This window comes from Streptopelia decaocto (genome assembly GCF_964273445.1).
Source record: "Streptopelia decaocto genome assembly, chromosome: 1".
Classification (NCBI taxonomy): Eukaryota; Metazoa; Chordata; class Aves; order Columbiformes; family Columbidae; genus Streptopelia; species Streptopelia decaocto.
In genome coordinates, this window is record NC_138663.1 from 105,402,265 (window position 1) to 105,425,911 (window position 23,647).

Below are 23,647 nucleotides of genomic sequence, written 5' to 3' on the forward strand. Positions count from 1 at the left end.
ATAACACAGAGCAGTCAAGCCCATTTCAGCGCCTGAAAGTACAGGAAAACAAATCCAATTTGAGACTGCCAAGTTATTACAAAATGATCAAGCAAAAGTGCCAAACAGTCATATCGAAAAATCAATCTCCGCAAACGAGTCCAATTTCTTTCTTTGGGAGCAACTAGATGGTAGGTACAAGAAAGTGGCTGGCAACTTTTGCAAATTTTCACACTTGTGAGCTGAAGAAAAAAACATCTGAGGAGGCAGAACTGCTTGAAAAATTGTTCTCAAAACGTAGTTATTAAACATTTTTTCAGAATGAGAGGGTATCTAAATGGGCTCAGTCCCTGCCCCACACCTAATCAATGTTTTCATTAGAGGACAGGACTAAATACAAACTGCAAAACAAAATTTGTGGACATTAGCCAAGATCAACACAGATGAGTTAACTGCTAGCCTTAGGAAGGTGAAATTAAACATTAATTCCACCCCTCTCAAAAAAAGTCAGGGGCAGTGTCTGGCTACAAAGTATGATGGGAAATGTTATGGAGCTTTTAGTCAAACACTGAATAAGCAGAAACTGTCAGCATGTTGCTAATGCAAAGATAAGTGCCTTTTTGGAATATTTTAATAAGTATGTCCATACAGGATATGTGGCAATATTTCAGCCAGAATATTGGGTCCTACTGACATAGTAAGATGTGGACAAAGAGATACTTTGAAAAAACCTCACAACTCTAAGGAATTTTTCCCTAATTTGCAAACATGAAAATTGGTGTGGGGGAGCACCACAACAAATAACCTGTCACAAAGCTGCTTGTGATCAACTGACATGGGGAAGAACAGGAAGGGTTCCACATTCTTTGCAGTAAATCTGCCATTGTTTGGACATCATGAAGCAACACAGAAGCCACCTACGGAGTCCACTGAATGTCTGCCATGGAATTTAGAGACAACATCAGTAAAACATCTGTTTAGGAGGGTATGATCCCCATTTGCAAATTTGGAGTGGGTAACTCTTTGGCCTTCTAGCACAAACTGCTAGAATAAGTCTACAGGAATAAGCATGTCATATTTCATTAAATGTATAAACAAGAGCCATTAATTCTGGGAGGATACAAACTTCCAGCTACATTGAAAAAGGCACTAAACAGAAAACAGAGAACATCCCTTTATCAGCACTATTGACCCTTTCAACAATATAATTAAAAGATTACATCTTACTCTCTTGGGGGTAACAGTACTTGGCATGCTTATGTGAAACTAAATTGTGCATCAAAGCAACCACTAGAAAGATACATTAAGTGACCTATTTCTGGAGAAACTATTTTTCATTAGCTAGAATGTTGGTTCGGGCAAAGATCAGTAACAACTTTGTACTACTGATTTGCTGTGCTCTCCTAAGCCAGAAGCCAAACTCTGTATGAGAGATGAGAGATTCATCAGCACTCCTACCATGCTTGTCACCCAATGTTCTGAAAAACCCCACAAAGCAAAGCACATCTGCTTTATCAGCCCTGCTCCACCTAAGTGACAGCATGTAAAAGCAACGTGATTAGCCATCAAGTAAGCAGTGATTTCCCTGCCAGCTTTACATGCTCACCTGAGGGGTAAAAGCAAATATTTGATTTCTTATCACATACAGCTTGGAGGTGCCTAACACTCCAATATGTCGGTGTGGCCGTCCGCTTAATTTCATGTTCTTGTTCCGGCCTGTAATGAAAAGCAAAAGAAGAAAAATGTCTCGCCTAACAGTTTCTGTGTGGTTGGTTTTCCACAACAACTATTTTAGACAAGGAGATCTACTTCATTGGTATCAGCAAGGCAGAAGACAGATAAGAGAGTGAGATGCTACAAACTGGTCTGTTTTGTAGCAACCACAAGTATAATAGTTGGAGTTCTTCAAAGGCCTGATAAAAAGTTTTGGTTTCACTGACCATGGGATTGAGTCTTTTAATTACAGTCATTGCTCAGCACCCAAAGCTTCCCCACCAAGAAGGACAGGAGGTATGTCCTTTCAAAAACAAGGCCCACACCATACAACAGAAACTGTAATGATTTCACTGAAGAACCTTAAAAATTCTTGACCACAGAAGGCTAAATCCAAAGTACATCCAAGTACAAGACAGATTTTCATTCTTTTCATCAAATAAGCTCCAGTTTTCTCAGCAGAACTTATTAGCAAATGACTTGCACCGCACCCTTTGCTGCAGCAGCCAGGAGCTGACTTGAATCTGTCTGACAAGGAATATGAGCCAAACGACCATGTGCCTGAAAAAATACCACTGTGAGCATTCCCAAAAAAGTCACCATTAAGAACAATACACCAACATATCAAATAATCCAAGTCATCCTCCCACTAGTGAAAGAAAGCTATTATGAATTATTATTAAATAAATGTATACTTCAAAGCCCTGAAAATGTTTTCTTTGTTAAAAGTTCTTAGTGATAAAGACACAGATTCTTTCCAGAAAGCAGCACATGTAATTTCCCTACTCCATGAAAAGGCAAACTTCCTAAGGCATATTCGAAGGTCCTATTATGTTGGATGCTTCCAAAAAACTTCATTTTAAAAGAACAACAACAACAAAAAAAAACAACAAAAAACACCATGACAACGAAAAACTCATTAGAATGGCAGCCACACTGCTCAGTTTCCTGACTTAAACTGGAAGCACTCTGACTTCTGAAAGAAAAAACACTTTATTTTTTTCTGTGTTTTCCCAGGCATTTTTTCTAAAGCCAGTTTCTCTGTAGAAGTAGTTCCTGCAGGACAAAAAAGAGTCAGTTCTTGCCTAACTCCAAGGGTACTGGGAAATATGTATTTGGGCCACCTTTTCTAACAAGGCAATTTTTTTCTCCCCTGTTGGAGTCCGTTATTTAAGACAGAAGTTCTAACTTTATTGAGCTTCTTTGCAGAAATGCATTTTTTTTAATAAATAAAATTTATTTCAAGAAAATAAATTAAATCAAAGAAACTGAGACAGTGTGAAGGAAGAAAAACAAAACACCACCCTTAAAAAGTACCATGCACAGCAGCAGAGAGAGGCTTCCATGTTCAAATACCTACCCAGCATGGTGTAGAGGTTACTCAGGATGCGAGCTGGCTGCACTCTGAGCGGGTAGATATCAGCAATGCTCTGAACACTGATTCCATGGTCTTGCAAGAGATTCTTAATTTCGTTAGTTTCAGCCAAAACAGTTACTGCATAACAGAACAGAAAAGAAAAGCACTAGTAAGAACCAACTTTCTACTCTTTTTAACTGACTGTCTCTACTGTCACCTCTCAGCTAATCCATTTAGTTGACTTAAAAAGGCACAGAGGCCTCACTTCTTTCTTAATTTGTGAGCCTGTGAGACCAAAACAGATTGCCAGAGGGCATCAGGCAGATTTTGGCTCTCTGCTTCTCAACATGTCTTGCCATTCCTGTCTTCTTTGGACTACAGGGTAATTCAAGTTGGCAGGGTACTTACAAGGTTTCTATTCCAACCTCCTGCTCAAAGCCGGGTCAGCTCTGAGGTTAGATCAGGTTCTTAGGGGCTTTATCTGTCGTTTCTCATTTATTTCAGTACCTTTAGTTTGCATCATGCAGTCTCTTTTAGCAGATAGGGCTTTTGCCCCATAAAACAACGGGAAACAAGACTTGAAAAATCTTTGTTGTTCTAATACAGCACACTATTAACAACACAGCCTTATCAATGGGGAACAGGTGCTGTTACATGTATAGCAATAACTGTTAAGAGAGTCCATAAAATGGAAGAGATAGGGGAAAAAAGTCCCAAAATCTGAGGTATTTACAAACCAGGCCCTGATCCCACCTCTTGTCCTGCTTGAGGTTTTGTTCATGTTAGGTGGCTTATTGGTTTGTGACTAATAATTCTGTTCTCTTATTTGCATTATAAATACTTGTCAAAGAATGCTAAAAATATGCAAGCACTTCTATTTCTACTAGAAATTAAGTACTTCAAGAATAACAAAATGCCACCCCCACATCAACAGGGGGTAAACAAGAACCTGCCCAGGTCACAGTAAAATTGACAAAGGCAGATCCTTATAATGAGCTGGTTGCTTTTCCAGAGCAGTACAGACCCTTGAAAAACCTTTAAGCCTCGATCAGCTGGTGGTTGCCTTCTACTTAATTTTCTGGTTTTGGCTGTTCCTGCACTGACTACAGGAGCCACCCCATGCAGCAGCTAAAAGGTGGCCCTAAGTCTGGCTGCCTCACCTCTGTGTGCAGAGATCCTCCCCACTCATTGCTCTCTGGTTCCTCCAAAAAGGGGCTGCACAGATACCCAGCTAAACTGACCTATCTCCTGTCACTCCTATCTTTCTCGCTAAAATCCACCGAGATTTTCCTTTTCCCTAAAAGATCAAGTTTGCCACTCTCCCGCCCCTGACAAGTCTTAACATTTTAACAAATATAGTTTTTTAAAAAGTTTGTTAAACCTGGTCTTCCCTCCTGGAAAAAAAAAAGCTGCTGGGCAAACAACCACTTTCTCCTTCTCAAAGTATCACATCAAAGAAAAATCCACGTTTATTTTAAACATGTCTTTCTTCTCTCCTGTACACCGGGACTTTGCCATTACATGATCCAATTCACCCAGAATATTCAAAAAACCTTCCTCACCTTGTACCACAACATCAGGTTTAAATCCAGTGGAAAATCTCCTGTTTAAGGGATCAATTTCACCTGCAGCAAGAAATCCCTACAATAAATGCAAAAGAAAAAAGAAAGGAAATGAAAAAATAAGTAAAAGGCTTCTGATGACATCTAGAAGAAATCTTAACCAAATTTCATGTTTTGTCAGGAGAGCGGGACTTAAAGCCTGGTTTATCTACCCCATCCTCCAAGTAGTACATTCCGTAAAAACAGTATTCTTTCAGAATAACAAGAAAATGTTTATGACTGACACAATCTGCATGTTCAGATTTCCTATTTTAGAGTTGCAGCAACTGTCACAATTTCACCAGACCAGTGATTTTTTTTTTAGCTCCACAAAGATATTCAGTGGTTCCTTTAACAAGCCCATGGCTAATACGGGACAACTCCGCAGGCATCCTAGTGGAGCCGAAACAGTGCAAAATCCCAGCTCTGGGACAGACAAGTCAGACCAGGCATTTTCCTCTAGCCTAAGCATATATTCAGGCCATGTGACAACTTATTTGGCTCGATTAGAAACAGATAATTGCATATCAATATCCAAAAAAACAAAAAATTGCTCCTGAAAGCTCAGAGTCAGCTCTCCATAGTTCATGTACATGTTTCTACCGGAAAACACATTATTCCCTACCTGTCAATCAAATTGTCCTTAAAGTCCAAGCCATCTCAAAACAAAATGAAATTCAAGGTCACCTACTATATAAGAAACAATTACCTCTGCTAACAGGCAGCTAAGGACATACAACGATTGGCCCCAAAGATGAGGCAACTTTCCCACTGGGACACGATCCACTGAGTGAGGATTTTCATACTCCTCATCCACCTGAAAACCAACACATAAGCAAGAAAAATTACTTTAAAGTTGTGAAGAACAATCTGTAACACGGAAGTATTTAAAAAAAGTATGGTTTATCGTCTACCCTTTCTAACCTGGCATCATTACCGACATCAAGATCTCTTGGTTTTATTTTTATGGCTGCATGTTTTCTGGGATAAGAACTATGCTTCCATTTCATACACCACCCCACCCTTCAAAGCTGGAGGTTAAATGGATACTCTGCATATAATTATAGCTTTGGTGTTGGTGCTTCCCTTTCTTCTCGCCATGTCTTTGCTGCCTTCCCTCTGGGCAGCTTGTAGGTAATTGTGTGTCCGCTTTCCAGCCCCTGGCAACATGACACTTGAACTTCACTGATGTCCACCTAGTTCCCAAATTAAAGGTGCTTTCCGAAAATGAAAGCTATTCCAACTTTCCCATGTTAGCAAGAATGACCAATGGGAAAATTAAGAGTAGACTCATTAATTTAGAAAAAATGTCTTGGTTTTGCAGTATGCAGAGATCTACTGAGCACAGGGGGAAAACCCTCCTAGAAAATATCTCTACCATAGCCATTCTAAAATTTATAAATGACATATTGGCATATTCATCAGATCATGGTATCAGAATTCACAAGAAGGCTCTGAACTCTCACACACTTGTTTCCCACTAGGAAGGCAACTGAGAGTTCCCACCCCTGATCTGCGACCAACATATCAGCTGTCGACGCTCCCTGCCCATACTCAGACCAACCCAGGAGGCTCTGCACCCCTAGTGAATGAGGGCTGACAAGTCTGGAGTGGAAGAGGAAGTTGGCAGGGAAGGATGCAAAGGCAAAGAGCATGGAAGAACACATAAGCTCATCTGAATTTCTCTGTCGCAATGGAAGAATCAGGTAAGAAGTAACAGCAAAGATGAGGGGAAAAAAAACCAAAACAAAACACCCAAGCAAAAAACCACACCACAACAAACAAAAAACCCAGCCCAAACCCTAATCCATCTGAAACCCGATTCCCTCCTACATACAAACTCTGGAAAAGAGAGCACAACCAATCAATAGACTAGGCAGGCAGGACAGTCTATGCTTTATTTTGTCATCGAGTTTCAGTTCCTAAGTCAGCATTAGCACTTCTTAAATATATGTCTTACTATGAGCACTTAAAGCTTTAGACCTGCTTTCATATTTCTGTAGGCACCCAGATTCCCAAGTTAAAAATGTGACCATTTGAAAGCCTGAAGTTTACCATTTCTCAGTGGGAGCTGTGACATGTCTCTTAGTTTTTAAATAACGTGAATCAGTCTTTTTTACTGCTGGTTTAGATTTATCAGCTATAGGAAAACTACAAAACCAACATTCGTCTTGATATCTGTACTTTGCATACTGAAGTGGATGCTACATTTTCACAATACCTTTTCTGGAGGGACTGCATATAGTTCAGGCATTAGCACTATTCCATTCTTCTCTCTAATAAGTATTCCTTCCAGTGCCTCTCTGTATTCTTGTACCTGGAAATATTTTTAAAAGGAAGTGAGAATTCACATTTCAGTCAGCAAAAGTGACGCAGTAAAGTTATAACACTTTCCCACAGTACGTTTTAGCTGAAAGTTCATAAAAAAAAAGGCGGGGGGGGGGGGACGGAGCTGAAATCGTGACTTGCTATTGCAAGATCAGGATCCAAATCCTCAGCATCTCTCTTTCAGCATCTCCATACTATCAGCCTCAGAAATGTGAACATACATCTTTAATCTATACCACACCACTGCAGTACAAAGCTTCTAACATTTTCCTATCAAGAAGCCACAAGAACAAATCCTACATGAAATTTGCAACAGATGATAATGCAGTGACATGGATGTCAGGACTGCCAATATCCATAAAAGTGTAAGATGTGTAATAATTATTAGTTTTCTACTGTGCACATTTGTCTATGATTTTCTGAATTCTGCACTGCAGAATTGGGAAATCAGTTTCACTTAACAGATTAACTTAAAAAATTGCCCCCTGGAAAACTTTTAAACCATTTAAAAATATCTAAGTTAACCAAATAGAAAATAGACAACATATTATGAACAGAAATACTAGACCGATACAAAATGAAGAACATTTAACATTCTTTTTACCAGATGCCTTATTTTGTTCCATTTTTTAACTATTCTATTCCAAGTTTTTACATACAAGAAAGCTGTTTTCAAGCTTCCCCAGTACCTGCCTCTGAAATCCTATTTCTGCAATCCCTGAGTGCAGTGGAAAATGCAAGGTAAGGTGCTCACAGGTTCTTTTATGGTGCACTGACATTTTCAGTATCCCATCCTTCTCTACTTATTTGAGTCCCTCACATGCTTATTTTTCTAACAATTGCTGCCATTGCAACCACTTGTTTGCAGCAGTTACTGGGGAAGACGAGACACTCACCTGAGTGTCCCAGTGTGTCACTCAGCTGTGCTTAAATGGTGGGAACTGGGAACAATTGGCTGGTCTGACCATGCCCTAGCACAGCCTGTCTACACACCATAAGGGCAACCAGGTACAAACCATCTCAGATAATCCAACTGAATTCTAGAGGCTGCTTTCTGAAGTGGTATTTTATTGACATGACTGAAGTTTCCAATTTTTTTCCCCTCATGAAATAATGCCTTTTCTCTCTCCACCAGACTATTTTTATTGTGTTCAGGAAAGCAATCTACATTTCTAGTGTCAGTAAGTATTTCACTTGATATACAGCATCTGGTACAAAAAGAGGGCTTTTTTTGGTCTGAAATTCCCTGCTTTGTTTCTGATGTCATTTTACTTTTTAAGAGTTTAGTTTAGTAATCTCCTGTCCCCCTACACACTAGGTAACTAAATCACATGTATTTTTTACTTCCATCAAGCCATCAAGCTACAGAAGTCTTGGTATGAACACATTTAGTCCTGGATACTTGTCACTCTAATTCACCAGTACTCTCCAAGTGCCACAATAACGTTTGGAGGGCTACAATCGATTTAGCTCCCATGACCACTGAATACTTGATACAGTAAAGACATGAAGTAACTTAGGGAGTTGTTAATTAACTTAGGAAATTAGTGAAAATTAAATAGTTCCTCATAGTCCAATGCCAAATCTCCCTGAAGGTACATAAGGACTGAAGGTGCTGTGAATCCTGTTCTCAGAGCCAAGCCACAGAAATTGGATGGAAAAAGAAGCTGGTCTCATCCTGCAGTAATTGGGAAAGAGGCACAAAAGCTGGCAATCAGACAGAAACAGGCAAATTAACCCTGTTCGGCTCAGTTTGACCACACCAGCTAACAGAGCCACCCAGGCTGGCAGAGAGAGGGCAATGAGGCCTCGGTGTGCACAACACTGCAGCCTCTACCACATCACAAACTCCCCAAAAGGAAGAGATTGCCTGAAGACTGCTCTCATCCTACTGATAGGGTGTTCAACTGATACTCAAAAAAAACCACGGAGCAAAGCTACAAAACACTGTGGGCAAATGGCTTCGCTTTTCCATTGAAAGAAAAGTCTTCTTTCCTCACCTGAATTTTGTCCTCATTAAAGACTCCATCAATTAGGAAGTATGTCCAGAATACCGGCCACTCACATTCAATATTTTCAAAAAGCTTGAGCTCAGCGGGATCATAATGCAGCCTGCTTGGATCCTGGAAATACAATCATACTCGTTCAGTCACAGTGCTCAATTAGTCATTCATATTCCAGTCATAATGGCAGCCTATTTTATACAAGAATTAAAACCAAGAAACAAATAAAAACACCATAAATAGTTTCCACACAGTCTCTTGACTTCTTTTTCACACTCAGTCTCAAACTCATTTAATCGTTCCCCAGACAAATTGACCCTTCCCTGTCACAGAATCTAGGTGTCACCCGAACAATCTTGGCTCTGCCTCAGTTCAGAGATATTTTGGGAAGCCTCAGAGACAATGGTTCCACTTAGGCACCATAAGCATATCTAAGGGCTCATTTCCTACAGAATTATTAATTAAGTTCTGTCCTTAACAACTGGTTTTCAAACCCTTAGCCTCCTGCAGATATGTGTCGTTTCCAGGGCGGATACATAGACTACCTCCAAATCCACTAAGATGTCTTAACAGCGATACAGAACTTCACCCCTTCATGTAAATGTGACAAAACTTGTCTATAAACAAGAGATAAAATTCTTTCTAATGCCTACTGAAAATATACATCAGAAGTACCTCTCTGGGCGTCTTGTAACCATCTCGGAGAAAGCGACAACAGCCATAGCGGCCCTGTAAAAACAGACAGAATTACAGAAAACTTCACATACTGTTCTTCCTCACAGACTAACATCAGCATAAAAGTATGTGCTGAGTTTTAAGTGCCACTTAGGGACTTTCCTCCCCCTCTTCCACAACAGATGAACCTAGTCTGGCAACCCATCTTTAATTAAGATTTTTTTGTTCAGAAAGGGGGGTTCTGCTTCTCTTTCCTTCCAGAAAATAAAAATAAAAGAACTCCTTACCTGCAATTTGGATATGATTTCACTCTTGGTTACATTAACAAGGTTTAGATCCTCCACTGCAAAAGCCGGGTAAGAAATAATAGAGAGAAGGCCAGCATCTATCTCCTTTGAGGTGGATGCCCTTGGCAACATGGAGTACAGAATAGACTGAGCAAAACAGGAACAGAAGAGAGGGATGTAAAACAATTTACCTGCTTCAGAAGATTACATCAAGTGCAAAATGAATAGACTGTGTTATTTGCAAACTGACAGAGAACTCAATGCATAATTATTTTTAACTGAGTTAGAACGAGAATGCTTTACATCACTCACTTTCACATGATCTACTAGAAATAGGGTGAACAGCATAGTCTGAAGCCACCCTATTACATTAAGTTCTTAGCTCTGTTAATCAACATTTCATTTAAAAACAAAAGAGACAGGGTGTTGTTCCCCTAGGAAAGGAAACAGAAGATTCATTTTTACCTGACAATGTTCTACTTCATCAGGAAGAACATGAATCACTGATTTGTGTCCTCCATGAGCTCCAAAAAGATCTAGTTCATCAATTGCTTCCAAAGCAGCCTTCAAAAAATCCCAAACAACAACCCAAATCATTAAATACCTTTGAAGCCAAGTATAAACTCCAGCACCTGCACTTATCCTCTGAAGGAAATTCCGTAAGACAGAAGTTTGCTTCACATTTTTTCATCTTTAAAGCCTGGCAATATTTTAGAAAAAGTGAATATTTCTCTCTTTCTGCTAGTAGAATACCGGACTGATGTGCTGATGATCCTTCTTATAACTTAAAGGCAATGCAAAACAACGAGGAGCTGGGCTTCCACCAAGACAATATCTAAATATGAAAGTATTTAGTAATGAACACATCTTCCAAAATAACCCCTATTCAGTGGCTTTTCACTCCTCCTGCCTGAAGGGCTCTTCAAAGAAGGCTTGTTTTGGTCATCCCAGAATTGGCAGACAGTGGTGCCTCAAGAGCATCGCCATCTCTCTAATGCTATCACTTCCCAAGGGGAAGAGAAACGAGATGTCTGCTCTTTGCACAGCCAACCCAGGCACACCATGCTCATATCAACAGATGAACCACCACACCCCACACCTCTTAGCCACAGCACGTTTGCCTAGTGAAGGCAGAAGTGAAGCTGCTCTGGGGAGCAGCTCCGCAGAGAGGGATCTGGGAGTTTTGGTTGACGGCAAGTTGAACATGAGTCAACAGTGTGCCCTGGCAGCCAAGAGGGCCAACCATGTCCTGTGCATCCAGCACAGCACTGCCAGCCAGGCAAGGGAGGTGATTGTCCCGCTCTGCTCGGCACTGGTGCAGCCTCACCTTGAGCACTGCGTGCAGTTCTGGGCAACACAGGATAAAAAAAAAAGATATTAAGCTACTGGAGAGTATCCATAAGAGGGCTACTAAATTGGTGAAGAGTTTGGAGGGGAAGCTGTATGAGGAGTGGCTAAGGTCACTGGGTTTGTTCAGCTTGGAGGAGACTGAGGGGAGACCCCATGGCAGCTACAGCTTCCTCACAAGGGGAGGAAGAAGGGCAGGTGCTGATCTCTTCTCTCTGGTGACCAATGACAGAACCTGAGGGAATGGCAGGAAGATGTGCCAGGGGAGGTTTAGGTTGGACATTAGGAAAAGGTTCTTCCCCCAGAGGGTGGTGGAGCACTGGAACAGGCTCCCCAGGGAGGTGTCACGGCCCCAAGTCTGACAGTGTTCAAGAAGAGACTGGACAACACCCTCAGACACATGGTGTGAACTGTGGGGTTGTCATATGCTGGACTCGATGATCCTTGTGGGTCCCTTCCAACCCAGGACATTCTATGATTCTAAGACATCAGCCACCTGCTTTGTACTCCTGCTTTCACCTTGCAGGCTACAAAACCCAGCTTTGCAGACGCAGGGTGTGCAGCGCCGCACAGGCAATGCGGCAGGGAAGAGAGCAATGACAAGACAGTCAGAGCCAGCCCAGCAGAGCTTTCCTCTGAAATGCATATTAACAGGGTGGTGGTAACACTCAGTGTTGCTTCATGCCCATTTTTGTCCTGCAGGTTCATGGTAATGTCAACCTCTGACAAAGGAAGCAGCTTGCCTTATTCTCTCTGCAGAGAAACAAGGGTATTTTTCTTCTTCCAACACAAACACGGGCTTACTGCCTCTGTAGAGCCTCTCCCCAGCCCAGCACTAGCGCAGCACATGTTCCTGGTGGCAGCAGAAAGCCTCACTGAGGAACTACTCACAACTCACAACTACACCTTTGACTTTAACAATATTTGGCTTCTATCAGTCCACCAGACACCATGTAAAAAAGTAGCTGTCAATTGCACATTTACATTTAGGGCCTTCTGAGCTTCATTTAGTATCTCTGTGACCTTGTGCTATGGGGGAAGCAGAAATAGCTTTCTTTTAGAATCATAGAATCATTTTGGTTGGAAGAGAACCTCAAGATCATCAAGTCCAACTGTTAACCTAACATTGGCACTAAACCATGTCCCTAAGAGCCTCATGTACGCATCTTTTAAACACCTCCAGTGACGGGGACTCCACCACTTCCCTGGGCAACCTCTTCCAATGCCTGACAACCCTTTCTGTGAAGAAACTTTTCTTAATATAAAATCTAAACCTCCCCTGAGGTTCACAACTTGAGGCCATTTCCTCCTGTCCAATCACTTGTTCCTTGGGAGAAGAGACCAACCCCCTCCATGCTACAGCCCCCTTTCAGGTAGTTGTAGAGAGCAACACAAGTACATCTTTACTCTTTTTTCTCGCTAAATTACTTGTGAATAATTTATTAGACTGATATTCTGTTGTTTTCCAGAATTTACATCTGACTTAATCTTACCATGAAAACACCACATATAATACTGGGGTTGGAGAATTAAGATAGAGGGACAGAAAACCAGAAGACATTTCATGAGACTGCACCTCAGTGAATCAGATTCATGCCTCAATGAATCTGGTACCTTTCTTGCAATTCCTGGAACAACTGTGCTGAGGTCTTTCAATCAAAGCCGTTATTACAAGAATTTTACACTGAAAAATATTCACACTCAAACAAAAATTCTTATACAATCAGCTAATTATCGCAATGGCCAAGAAGACTATGCAAAGGAAGCCATCAGGTTTGTGAGAATCTTCAGCATGACAGAACAGCCACGAAGGAAATGTTAGGAAGACATTCTCACTTTGGCCATCCCTACGGAGCTTGCGTTCAGTTCAGGGATGCCCTGGTTTGTCTTGTCACCACGTTCCCAAATTCCATAGTCCTGGAACAACATCATCAAGAAAACATCTGCATGATAATAAACAATAACAATGTTTTCCCCTTTTATCCCACGATAAAACTAGAGCCCTACATGAAATTAGTTCACTTGCCTTAGGGGAAAAAAAAAAAAAAAAGAGAAAGAAAAAAGGAAAAGTAAAGGCTCCAAGTCTACAAAGAGCCATCCTCATGTTCAAAGGGCAGCGCATAAAAATATACCCCAACAGGATCAGGTCTACACTCATGAATCACTGTTTTCACAGAACACACCAAGTTCTTTATCCTTCCCCCTGTGTCCATTCAACTCATCACTTTACAGAAAGTCTTTTAACAGTTTACTCTTTTTAGAAATGTCCATAAGATTTAAGTGAGAGATCAGAAAATAATATTAATTATTAATAAACTATTTTTACCATAAAACAAGTATACTTCATCCAGGTAGCCATAAATCCTCCACAGCCCTCCTACCACCTTGAAAGATGCTCCTTACAATGTAAAGTACTGATGGTTTCTAATATATTCTTATGGAAGAAGAAGTCTGTATTTTCCTTCTCCATCAGTAAATAATTTTCCACCCACATCTGAGCAGTGTTCAGGTCTTTTACATATAAATAACTACTTACAGCAACTTTGTAGGCAGCTTCTATGTAAAAAACAAGATTCTGAATAAAGGTAACTTCATCAAGGGTAAAGATAATACGTAACCCTGATTGAAAGAAGGGAAGAGAGTAATTATACTGTATCAGAATTAAAGTATCACAGTATCACAGTATGTTTGGGATTGGAAAGGACCTCAAAAGATCATCTAGTCCAATCCCCCTGCTGGAGCAGGAACGCCTAGGTGAGGTCGCACAGGAACATGTCCAGGCGGGTTTTGAATGTCTCCAGCGAAGGAGACTCCACAATCTCCCTGGGCTGCCTGTTCCAGTGTTCTGTCACCCTTACTGAGAATAAGTTTTTTCTCAAATTTAAGTGGAACCTCTTGTGTTCCAGCTTGATCCCATTACCCCTTGTCCTATCATTGTTTGCCACCGAGAAGAGCCTGGCTCCATCCTCATGGCACTCACCCTTTATATATTTATAAACATTAATAAGGTCACCCCTCAGTCTCCTCTTCTCCAAACTAAAGAGACCCAGCTCCCTCAGCCTTTCTTCATAAGGGAGGTGCTCCACTCCCTTCATCGTCTTTGTTGCCCTACGCTGGACTCTCTCCAGCAGTTCCCTGTCCTTCTGGAACTGAGGGGCCCAGAACTGGACACAATATTCCAGATGGGGTCTCACCAGGGCGGAGTAGAGGGGAAGGAGGACCTCCCTCGACCTACTAACTACCCCCCTTGTAATACACCCCAGGATGCCATTGGCCTTCCTGGCCACAAGGGCACAGTGCTGGCTCATGGTCATCCTGTTGTCCACCAGGACCCCCAGGTCCCTTTCCCCTACACTGATCTCTATTATGTAATTTCCCAACCTATACTGGAACCTGGGGTTGTTCCTGCCCAGATGCAGGACTCTATACTTTCCCTTGTTAAATTTCATTAGGTTATTTACTCCTCAGTGAGCTTCATGATTTTGTTTATTTGCTACTAACTCCTGCCCACTGAAATCAAAGGAAAAATGCTGATTTTGAAAGATCAGGCAGCAAGCCTCAATACTTACTGCTGATAAAATACTTTGAATGTCACCAAGACATCCTGCTTCAAAGACCAACCAAAAACCACTCTTGGGAGGGTGGCATTGAGAGATGGTGGGTACAGAGCAGATCAATCTGAGCCACCTCTGGTTCCCAAGAGCAGTTCACCCCAGTTCCCGCAGTTTACCAGCCCACCGCCCACTCAGTGCTTTATCAAGGGACCACCAGGACAATCAGGCACCCGCGCTGCAGGAATAAGTTGTGAGGGGCTCTGAGGACAGAAAAACACGTAGGGAAACAAACCCTTATCCTCACAGGAGGAGTACAGTTGAGAACAGCACAAAATAAAACAGCGCCAGCAAGAAGAGGAACACAGATGGTGCTAGTGGCACCTGTCTCAGTGTTGCCACTCCCTGAAGAAAACTGGTTGTCCATTAGGATGCCCTACAAATGCTAAGCTTCTCTGACATGATTCTGAATATCTCGTGTATTTGTACATCAACAAACATTAAGGGAACAGACACTGCCAGTTACTATAAACATGAAATCCTAACTAAGCCACATCTCTTTTTCCAGAGAAATATTACTTTATTCTGAGCAATAACTATGTACAGGTCTTTGAAGCTAGTTACAACTTTTTTTTCCTTTTTCAATGAAAACTAGAAGAGAAGAAGACTGCAACAATAGTCAAGGCTAAAATATGTTCTGCTTACCTGATGCAGTCATCTGTGCCAAGAAGAGCAGGTAAAGGGAGGTTGCATCCACTTGTAGATGCCCCCATTGGTCATCCCCAACCACAGTGGCACAAGTTGCAGAGTTATACTTGGCATGTAGGCAGTCTTTGGTACTCTGTGTGCGCTTGAACTTCTCTACCTTATCTACCTAAAAAACACCACAAATCTAAAATCTGAAGCATTTCAGAAGAAAATTCCCAAACTGTTTCAAAATTAACAACTTTTCTTAGGTGAGGAGCAACTTGAGGTCTTAATTTTTGTTACCTCACTTCAGTGTGTTTTGATTGGTCAGAGTGCTTAAACACAACTCTAACTTAAGGCTCCAGCTAAATCCACATCTCTTCAGGAAGGAGTAAGAAGAAATTACTTTGTTGAGTTGAGACCTTGGTTATATATAAACATCTTGGTAAAAATCGGTTTATAAAGGCAAAACTGCAATTTGCTACAAATACAATCTCAAAAAGGTGCAAGTAAGATCAGAGTTTTGCTGCAGTTAAAAATACTCCCCACACTACCATCTACACACATGCAGAAAACTCACAAGGAATATATGCTGGAGATGAAATGCTTTGTAAATGCAACACGTACTAGTTCAGCTCATACTTATGACATTACCTGTCGCATCATGCACTGTAAGAGTCCCCGCATCAGCTTCACAACGTTCTGCGGGAACAAAACAGACCAGTGACACCCTCACAGGGCCAAAGCCGTCAGCTGTTACAAACAACATTCAAAAGTGACAAAGTTCACATCCCCTACTAATATCCTGCCATAGGTAAAAAAATGCGTACTTGTCTGAAATGCTTTACCTGTCTTTTTAAAAATATACTGATTGATCTTTATTCCCACATCCTTATGTAGGAGAACAAATCTTTTCCCAACAGTCCTCTCTAAACAGTGGAGCAAATCTCTGTGATCCTTTTATCCAGTTAAGGAAGTGAGCAGAATGTTATGTCTTGTAAAAATAATAATAACGATGATTATGATGATTTTTAGAGTGACAGATCCAGGGAACACTGGTAGGTGACTGCAAGACACTGACACGATTGGAAAACCCGTGGAGCTTCTTTTCCTCTTTATACAGCATAACAGAAAGCAGATGACTAATGTAAAGAAAGGGTCTTTAGTGTGTACAGAGTACAAGTTTTTGTCTTAAATGAAGAAATCAACCCCATCTTTTTATCCACAAATTACTATAGCCTCAAAACATGATCATGCAAACTAAGCCAAGGTTATTTAGCCACCACAGACCTCTCTGGTTTCAGCACTACATGTCAGCATAAAATTTACCCAATGCCTACAAAAACAACAGCAGGACACTGACACCAATGCTCTCTCACTTCCCATGTAACCCATCTCTGCACCCTCACTTCTGATACCCACTTTCCCAGCTGCAGATTATAGAAATTAACTGTGTCAGTTACCTCCCCTTCTAATTCTCCAGCACACAACTCTTAACAGTTTGGAGACTGTTGCTTTGTCTGGTTTGATCAAACATGTCCATACACCATGTAGGACTTCCATGAGATGACAAGTGCCCACATCAAAGATTGCTACTTTAAATGGCACGCTTCTCCTTACAGGGAAGAGTGGCCTAGCAAAAAATTGCTACCCTAGGATCCAAGTGACCTTGGCTTAATCTTCTGTTCTGTAATGTAACTCAGGAGGGATATCAAGGTTTAATTAGACTCTTGTAAATCTGGGCATAAAATCTCTCAGAAGCCTAATTTTCAACAATCAGCCAAATGATGGAGGTCTGATTCCTATATGTATTTGTTTTGTTTATATTTTAATCCAGATATAAGCCTCTCTGCTACAGTTCTCCAAATCTTGCTTGTGGGATGGCTGCCAGGAATACCATACACCATGTACTGCACAGATACTGATGTGATAGGAACGCGACATGTACTCCAAGCTGGGAAAACCCTGCCAGATCCTAAATAGAGCGGCAATGCAAACACACTGTTCAAAACCACCACGATATGAAAAATAATCAAACAGCGTAAGTGGTTTACACTAAATTTTGACATACCTGCTCGAGCTCGTAGGCTTTGGCCTTATCCTCATCCCGGTCCGCGTTCTTCCGATAAGCCATCCCCAGCCCCCACACGGCCAGGATGCTGTAGATGTTGTCCCGTACCCAGGCATCCTTATGGTCCGCACCGGCTGAGAGCAGTCCGGTAACTGGATTCTAATCACAGAAGAAGGAATAAAGAACAAACATTACTAGCTGAAATTCCACCTTTCCATATCAAAGGGTTACAAAACAAGAGAGAGAGACAAAAATGATTGCATACTGCGGCCGCCCACAATTTTGCAACAGAAGTGAGGTCCCACCTTTCTTTCCCCAACTCACATCAGTGAAATACAAAATTTCTTTGAACGCTTCAGGATATAAAGCTTACGGTGTCCAGCTGGGCATCCTCATCCCCATAGGATTATTAGCTAAGTCACTAAGTGAAACTTGAAATATATTGAGGAAATAGGAATTTAAATGTTATATATTTGTAAGGAAAAGACGGTACTGAGATAACATTAGCAAATGAGTCTGGAATCTGTTCTTCTCTATGCAACTAGTCTGTGGCATAATCTTGAGGAAGTAAAAAAACCTACTACTTCCCTTTCAGGAAATTAAAGAAGTATTTCTATTCATTTATAATACCTGCTTGGTTTATGACAGCCAAAACATGAATACACGCAAAGCCTTTTTATATCCTCCTCTGAAAAATGTACAGAAAGGTAAATTCTGGTGGTGTTGAAAAGCAGGAGTGTCTGAAAAGCAGCACACTGAGTAGTCTCCTGCATCCCAAATAATCCATTACATTTTTCATTGCATCATTAATTCCCATCATTTCATTATCATTAATTTTTAAGACCATCTTTCTCAGTTGCATGTTCTTCACTACCAAAAAAATGAGGTAGAGAGGCAAAAGCTCGACAGAGCTTTCAGTCAACTCAAGCCTTTATAGAAAATTTAACTGACCAAAGGCCAGTTGCCAGGGCTGGAGTGACAAAGGGGAAAGATTACAATAATAAAGGTAAGTAAAATTTTTAAAAATACACACATCAATTGCTCATTTCTGGCACACACCGGTCCACTCAACTCCTTCCGTAGTTATTTTTAAGAAAGAAGTTCGGGGGTGGGGAGGAGCTTCAATTACAATTTCCTGGGCTTTGCATGTGACAACTGAACAAGAGGCGGGTGACAGTCGGACACACTAGGCCAGTCACAGTCCATGCTATTGTTAGGGTTTATACAGAGAAATGTCTTGTGGCTCGCAGAGAGTACAAACGTGTAGTTCTGCTGCAAGAGTCCCTCAGCACGGCCTGAACAAACAACATAACAACAGCAGGACACCCACTCGGCTGTTTGCTGGTGAAAATATTATCCCAAAGAGCTTAAAAAACCCCTCTTTCTGAACTTCAAAAGTCAAACCAAGGAGTAAGAGAACAACAAGTGAGAGAGCAAAGAAGGGAGAACCTGCTTCCATTTCAGCACTGTACCTATGAGGCAAAAACCAGGGTCTTGAAAGGCAGATTGCATGTTCTCAGCTTTTTTAGAGAGAACTTGGTTTCCCTTCTCTCATGCAGCACAACAAATTTCTATATAACCACAACCCTGGCTTGACAGAGTTCACCCTGCTGCCTGAGAAATGGTGATTTTGGTTTGTTTTTCCCCACCCTTCATGCAGCTGCAAATTAAAAAAGCCTCCAGGTACCAAGATGGAAATCCTTGAAAAATGGCCCATGCAAGACTTTAGATAAACCATTCAGTCCCCAGGAAGGGACGTACCTGCCTTCAAGAGGCCACATTAAACACATCCAACAGCAGCTATCACCATTTCAGTGCCTTTGGTTCCTCTACAAGAAGGTCTCAGCTCCTGGGGAACACTGAGGCTGGCTCTCATGGACTGACAACACATTAATGTCTTTCCTCATGCACATTCATAATGTTAGCAGAACACCACAATATTTTTTAATAAAAACCTTATTCTTAAAAACTACAGTTATTTTCTTCTGTTACCTCTGACACCAGATGAAAAGTACAACGCTTACAAGGCGCTACAGAACCTGAAGAAACACCATGTGTTTAACTCCAAAGGTGTCAAAGGAATTTTAGCTCAGCAAGTGCTTCAAAGCATCACATGTATGCAGTGATGTCTAACTGGACTAGCAGGTTTCATCCTGCAAATCACACTGTGCATACAGACGCATGGAGCAAAGAATCAGCATCTATGGGCTCTGTGAGCTGAGAGCACCAGAACAGAAAGCTGATTGCTGGACTAAGACTTTAAACAGCTGTATCATGCCCATCCTATTTGTAAGTTTATCTGTTAGTCTGGAAACTAAAAACCCCAAAACACCACACCAGTTCCTACAGGGAAACAGATATTAATATGAACTGCAGTAATACAGGCACAAAAGTAGTGAGGTTCTAACCAGAATAGCAACACAAGTAAGCCCACTTTTAGCATCTTGTTGAAAATCTATTTAATTTGTTTCATTGATCTGTCAGATGAAAACCAATGTAAGCTCTAGCAAAGTTTGCAGATAGATTATTTGTGTGAAATCAGACATAACACAATTTGTGTTACCCAAAAATGTATGCCAAATGTGCTTTCCTTATCAGCTCCATATGCTTTCTCTTATAGTACCCTAGCAACACTTAAAATGTATATAGACGTTACGTTTTGCTATTTTATGTACATATCTTAAGATTCACATTTTTTCTTAACCATTCAAATTAACAAGTGTAATAAGCAGCTGAGCACGGCCTGCTGGTGATGCTCTTCAGTGCTTGCTCAGCTACAGTATGGAAGCATCCCTCTGGCCCCTGTCCCCACGGACACGTGCAATAGCTGGCAGACCCCACAACATGGCAGGTCAGTATAGCCAACACAAAGGCATGATACAGGAGCCAGCAGTTTGGTCTCAGCCTCCTTGTACAACCTTTAACATGATCGTACTTATCACTGTGCATGCTGCAGGGACTGATCAATGTTTGTAATGCTTGCAAAACAATAAAAAGTTGGCTTCAGATCCAGTACTGCAAGGCGCTGCATAAGGAAAACTCTCAGCCCTGGTGAAGAGTCTGGACTTGCAATGTGAATGCACGTCTGCCTAGTAGCATCCAAATTAAAAGTTACCTCTAAAATTACACTGACTTTGAGTGATTGGAATGAATGCAAGATCAGTTGCTACTACTGAGAAACGTGACCCCTGATGTACTAAATGTCTTCTTATCAAAACAAAATGTTCCTGAGCACGCTAAGTGTTCTCATTGCTGCATCCGTACAAGAGCAAGCTCGTCACTGCCCTCCATCAGAGCACACCAGCTGCCATGCCAAGTCTGCACAGCTGGCACGCCTGTGCATGTGAGGTACAAGGTCACAGCCACACGTCACCCCTGCACTGAGCAGCAGCACATCAGAGGCATTTCAAATGCCTCCCGGCTCTTCTGTCAGGCTGCTCCTAGGAAAAACGACGGCTTAAATTCTCCTCCCTGGCTCCACCCTGAAAGGCACCAGCAGTAGTGAAGCAGCTCAGCTCAGCTCACCACAGGCTATTCTGTTCTCAAGCAAGACAGGGCTGCACCTGGCCCAAGGACAACCGTCCTAAGTTGCCCAAGCAAGCACTGCATCTCTTCACCCAGCTGAGTGGGACATTTCCATCTAGTGCAGTGGAAAACTGTAAAGAGTATAGATAAAAAAAAAAATCTAGAAACCTGCCTTGCAGCATTTCTCTGGGGCCACTTCTAATATTGCTGTCCGTTTGCATTGCTGCTACCCTGTGACTTGCCTTCCACACACAGAAGAAAACTTATTTATCTCCTTCCCTGATCTCTGAACTCTCCACAGCATTGAGCACCTAGTGGAAAAGGCAGCACTGAGCCATGAACACACATCCAAGCACTGTAGATAGCAAATATAAAATTCAGAGATGCTGGTATAATCTCCCATATTTCCTTTAAGTTACCCTTTTTATTATTGTTAACCACTAATATCATTAAGGCACGGCTTTCACAGGGCATTTTTGATCTCTGGATCCCAGAGGCTCCATCTCTCCTCTAATGGAGCATGTTATTGGCATCCCCATCCTATAAACATGGAACTCAAAGCAGGCACTGGAAGCCAAAGTGACATGTCCAAGGTCATCCCACAGACAAAAGGCTGAGACAGGAGCACAACTCAGCATCTCCTGCAGCCCAGCACAGCCAGGGAGCAAAATTATCTTCTCACACCACTTATTCCTTGCATTTTTTTTCTAATGAGTTCACAATAACTCATACACAAATATTAACTATGGGTGTCTGGACTGTGTGCTCACAACAGTCAGTGACAAAAATCTTATGGACCTAAGAGGATTTCAGTCCTCACCTCTTCTTTCACTGCTTTCCAGTTTCTTGTAACTCTCAGCAATATTTGGAAACCAATTAGTGAAAAAACCCCTGTTGCTCTCATCTTTATGTAGCGGACTGTTTTAACTGAAGCATGACACTACAGAGCACACTGTTGAGTGCCCATCCTCGGAGCCCGCCTGGGTGAAGCAAGCACATGAAGCAGAGAACCCTACGCTATACAGTTATGCAGACGCACTGGCCAAAAAACACATAGTGGATAAGTTTTTCCCCACCAGCCTTGACATCTTCATTCTTTTACAGCTCACACACGCAGGCAGCACCGCCCAACAAGCTGGTGTAACCCCGGGACAAGTCGTGCCACTAAACCCATGGCTGCAGAAGCTGCCCCAGCAGCAGCTCGGGGTCGGGGATCTCTGGGACGTGCCCCACTGCACATACGTACCGCACACAGCACAGCGGCCCCTGTGAGCCCTCTCCTGGATTCACATCGAGCTGATGCTGACAGATGTATTTCAAAGGCCCTGCTAGGGACCTCTGCCTTACTGGGACTTCATAGTGTTACGGGCATGTGTAGATATATATATATATATATACACACACATATAGTCTTACAGCAGATAGCTTTGTATCATATGACCACGAACACGTTCTATACATAGTATTATTGTTTGCAAGCACAGGCTTGTGGTACTTCGCACTTAGAGAAGCTGCCGGCCAGCACCCCCGAGGCTTCGCAGCGCCTCGGCTTCCCCGCGCTGCTCCTCAGGCGGGGGCAGGCGGAGATCCGGAGGAGGCCATGCGCCGGGGAGATAGGGTATCTTCTCCCCCCCGGCCCCGTCACGCCCCTTGTGCAACCAAGCTGCGGTCAGCGGCCCCGGCCGCTCCAGCTGGCGGCCCCCGCCGCGGCCCTCCGCGCCCTGGCCAACCCCATCGATCCGGGCGCCGCAAGCCCCGGCCGGGCGTCCCGCGGCGGCGGCCCTCACCTGATGGCAAAGGATGGTACGCTGGACCAGGCGGGCGTAGCCGTCCAGGCGTACCCCTGAGTTGCTACGGCTCCTCATCGCCCCACAGCCGGCCCGCCCGCCACCTCCGAGCCTCCCGCCTCAGCCGGGGCGGCTGCCGGGCCTGCCCCCTCTCCCCCGGTAGCGATCGGCGCGGCGGCTGCCGGAGATGGCGGCGGCCTCCTCCCTCCCTGCCGGCCTGGGCAACGGGTGGAGCGCCAGCCTGCCCTCCCGCCGGCGGGGCGGGGCGGGGAGAACCGGCCTCCTCGCTCCGGGCAGGCAGGCGGACGGCAGGTCCCCAGAGGGGCGGAAGTGGGCGAAGGCGAGGGTGGGCTGACTCGGAGGCGACGTGAGCGGGAGCTTGCAGGCCCCCGCAGGAAAGGGGAGCGTGAGGGTGGGATGCTTGAAATCCCAAATTCAGCTTTTCTGAAGAACCAGCAGGCTTTTTCCTGCGGTGTTTGCAGCTACTTTCCCAAGCCTCACCACCTGGGAAGCGCCAGGAATAGGGCGAGCGTGAGGGACGGGAAGGCACCGCAACCCGCAGGGATACCGGGGCGGGGAGGGGGTTGTCGATGCCCAAGGGACTAGTTTGGACAACGGCAAGGGCGAGCAGTGTGAGCCGTCAGGCTAAATTGCCAATAACGGCGATTTTATGCATCCACTTTGTAAATTCATAAGATAAAATGCAAAATGTCAGAACATTTATTGGAAGCGTGTT

At 42.9% G+C, this 23,647-nt stretch overlaps 1 protein-coding gene across 3 annotated transcripts in view; it reads right to left on the reverse strand.

The window, feature by feature from the left end:
- Positions 1-23,261, reverse strand: part of PHKA2 (phosphorylase kinase regulatory subunit alpha 2) — a 48,746-nt gene extending 25,485 nt beyond the window's left edge. The window contains exons 1-15 of one of the 3 annotated variants that reach the window (XM_082043424.1): positions 22,912-23,261; positions 17,600-17,758; positions 16,183-16,230; positions 15,547-15,715; positions 13,827-13,909; positions 13,127-13,207; positions 10,409-10,507; positions 9,944-10,090; positions 9,657-9,710; positions 8,979-9,101; positions 6,872-6,967; positions 5,360-5,467; positions 4,612-4,690; positions 3,053-3,187; positions 1,586-1,695 (exon numbers count right to left, since the gene is read on the reverse strand). In XM_082043424.1, coding sequence (XP_081899550.1) covers positions 1,586-1,695; positions 3,053-3,187; positions 4,612-4,690; positions 5,360-5,467; positions 6,872-6,967; positions 8,979-9,101; positions 9,657-9,710; positions 9,944-10,090; positions 10,409-10,507; positions 13,127-13,207; positions 13,827-13,909; positions 15,547-15,715; positions 16,183-16,230; positions 17,600-17,758; positions 22,912-22,989 — 1,569 coding nt within the window. In that variant the 5' untranslated portion in view covers positions 22,990-23,261. The remainder of the gene's footprint in view (positions 1-1,585; positions 1,696-3,052; positions 3,188-4,611; positions 4,691-5,359; positions 5,468-6,871; positions 6,968-8,978; positions 9,102-9,656; positions 9,711-9,943; positions 10,091-10,408; positions 10,508-13,126; positions 13,208-13,826; positions 13,910-15,546; positions 15,716-16,182; positions 16,231-17,599; positions 17,759-22,911) is intronic. The other 2 variants (XM_082043425.1, XM_082043426.1) reach the window with 2 other exon arrangements.
- Positions 23,262-23,647: the final 386 nt, after the last annotated feature.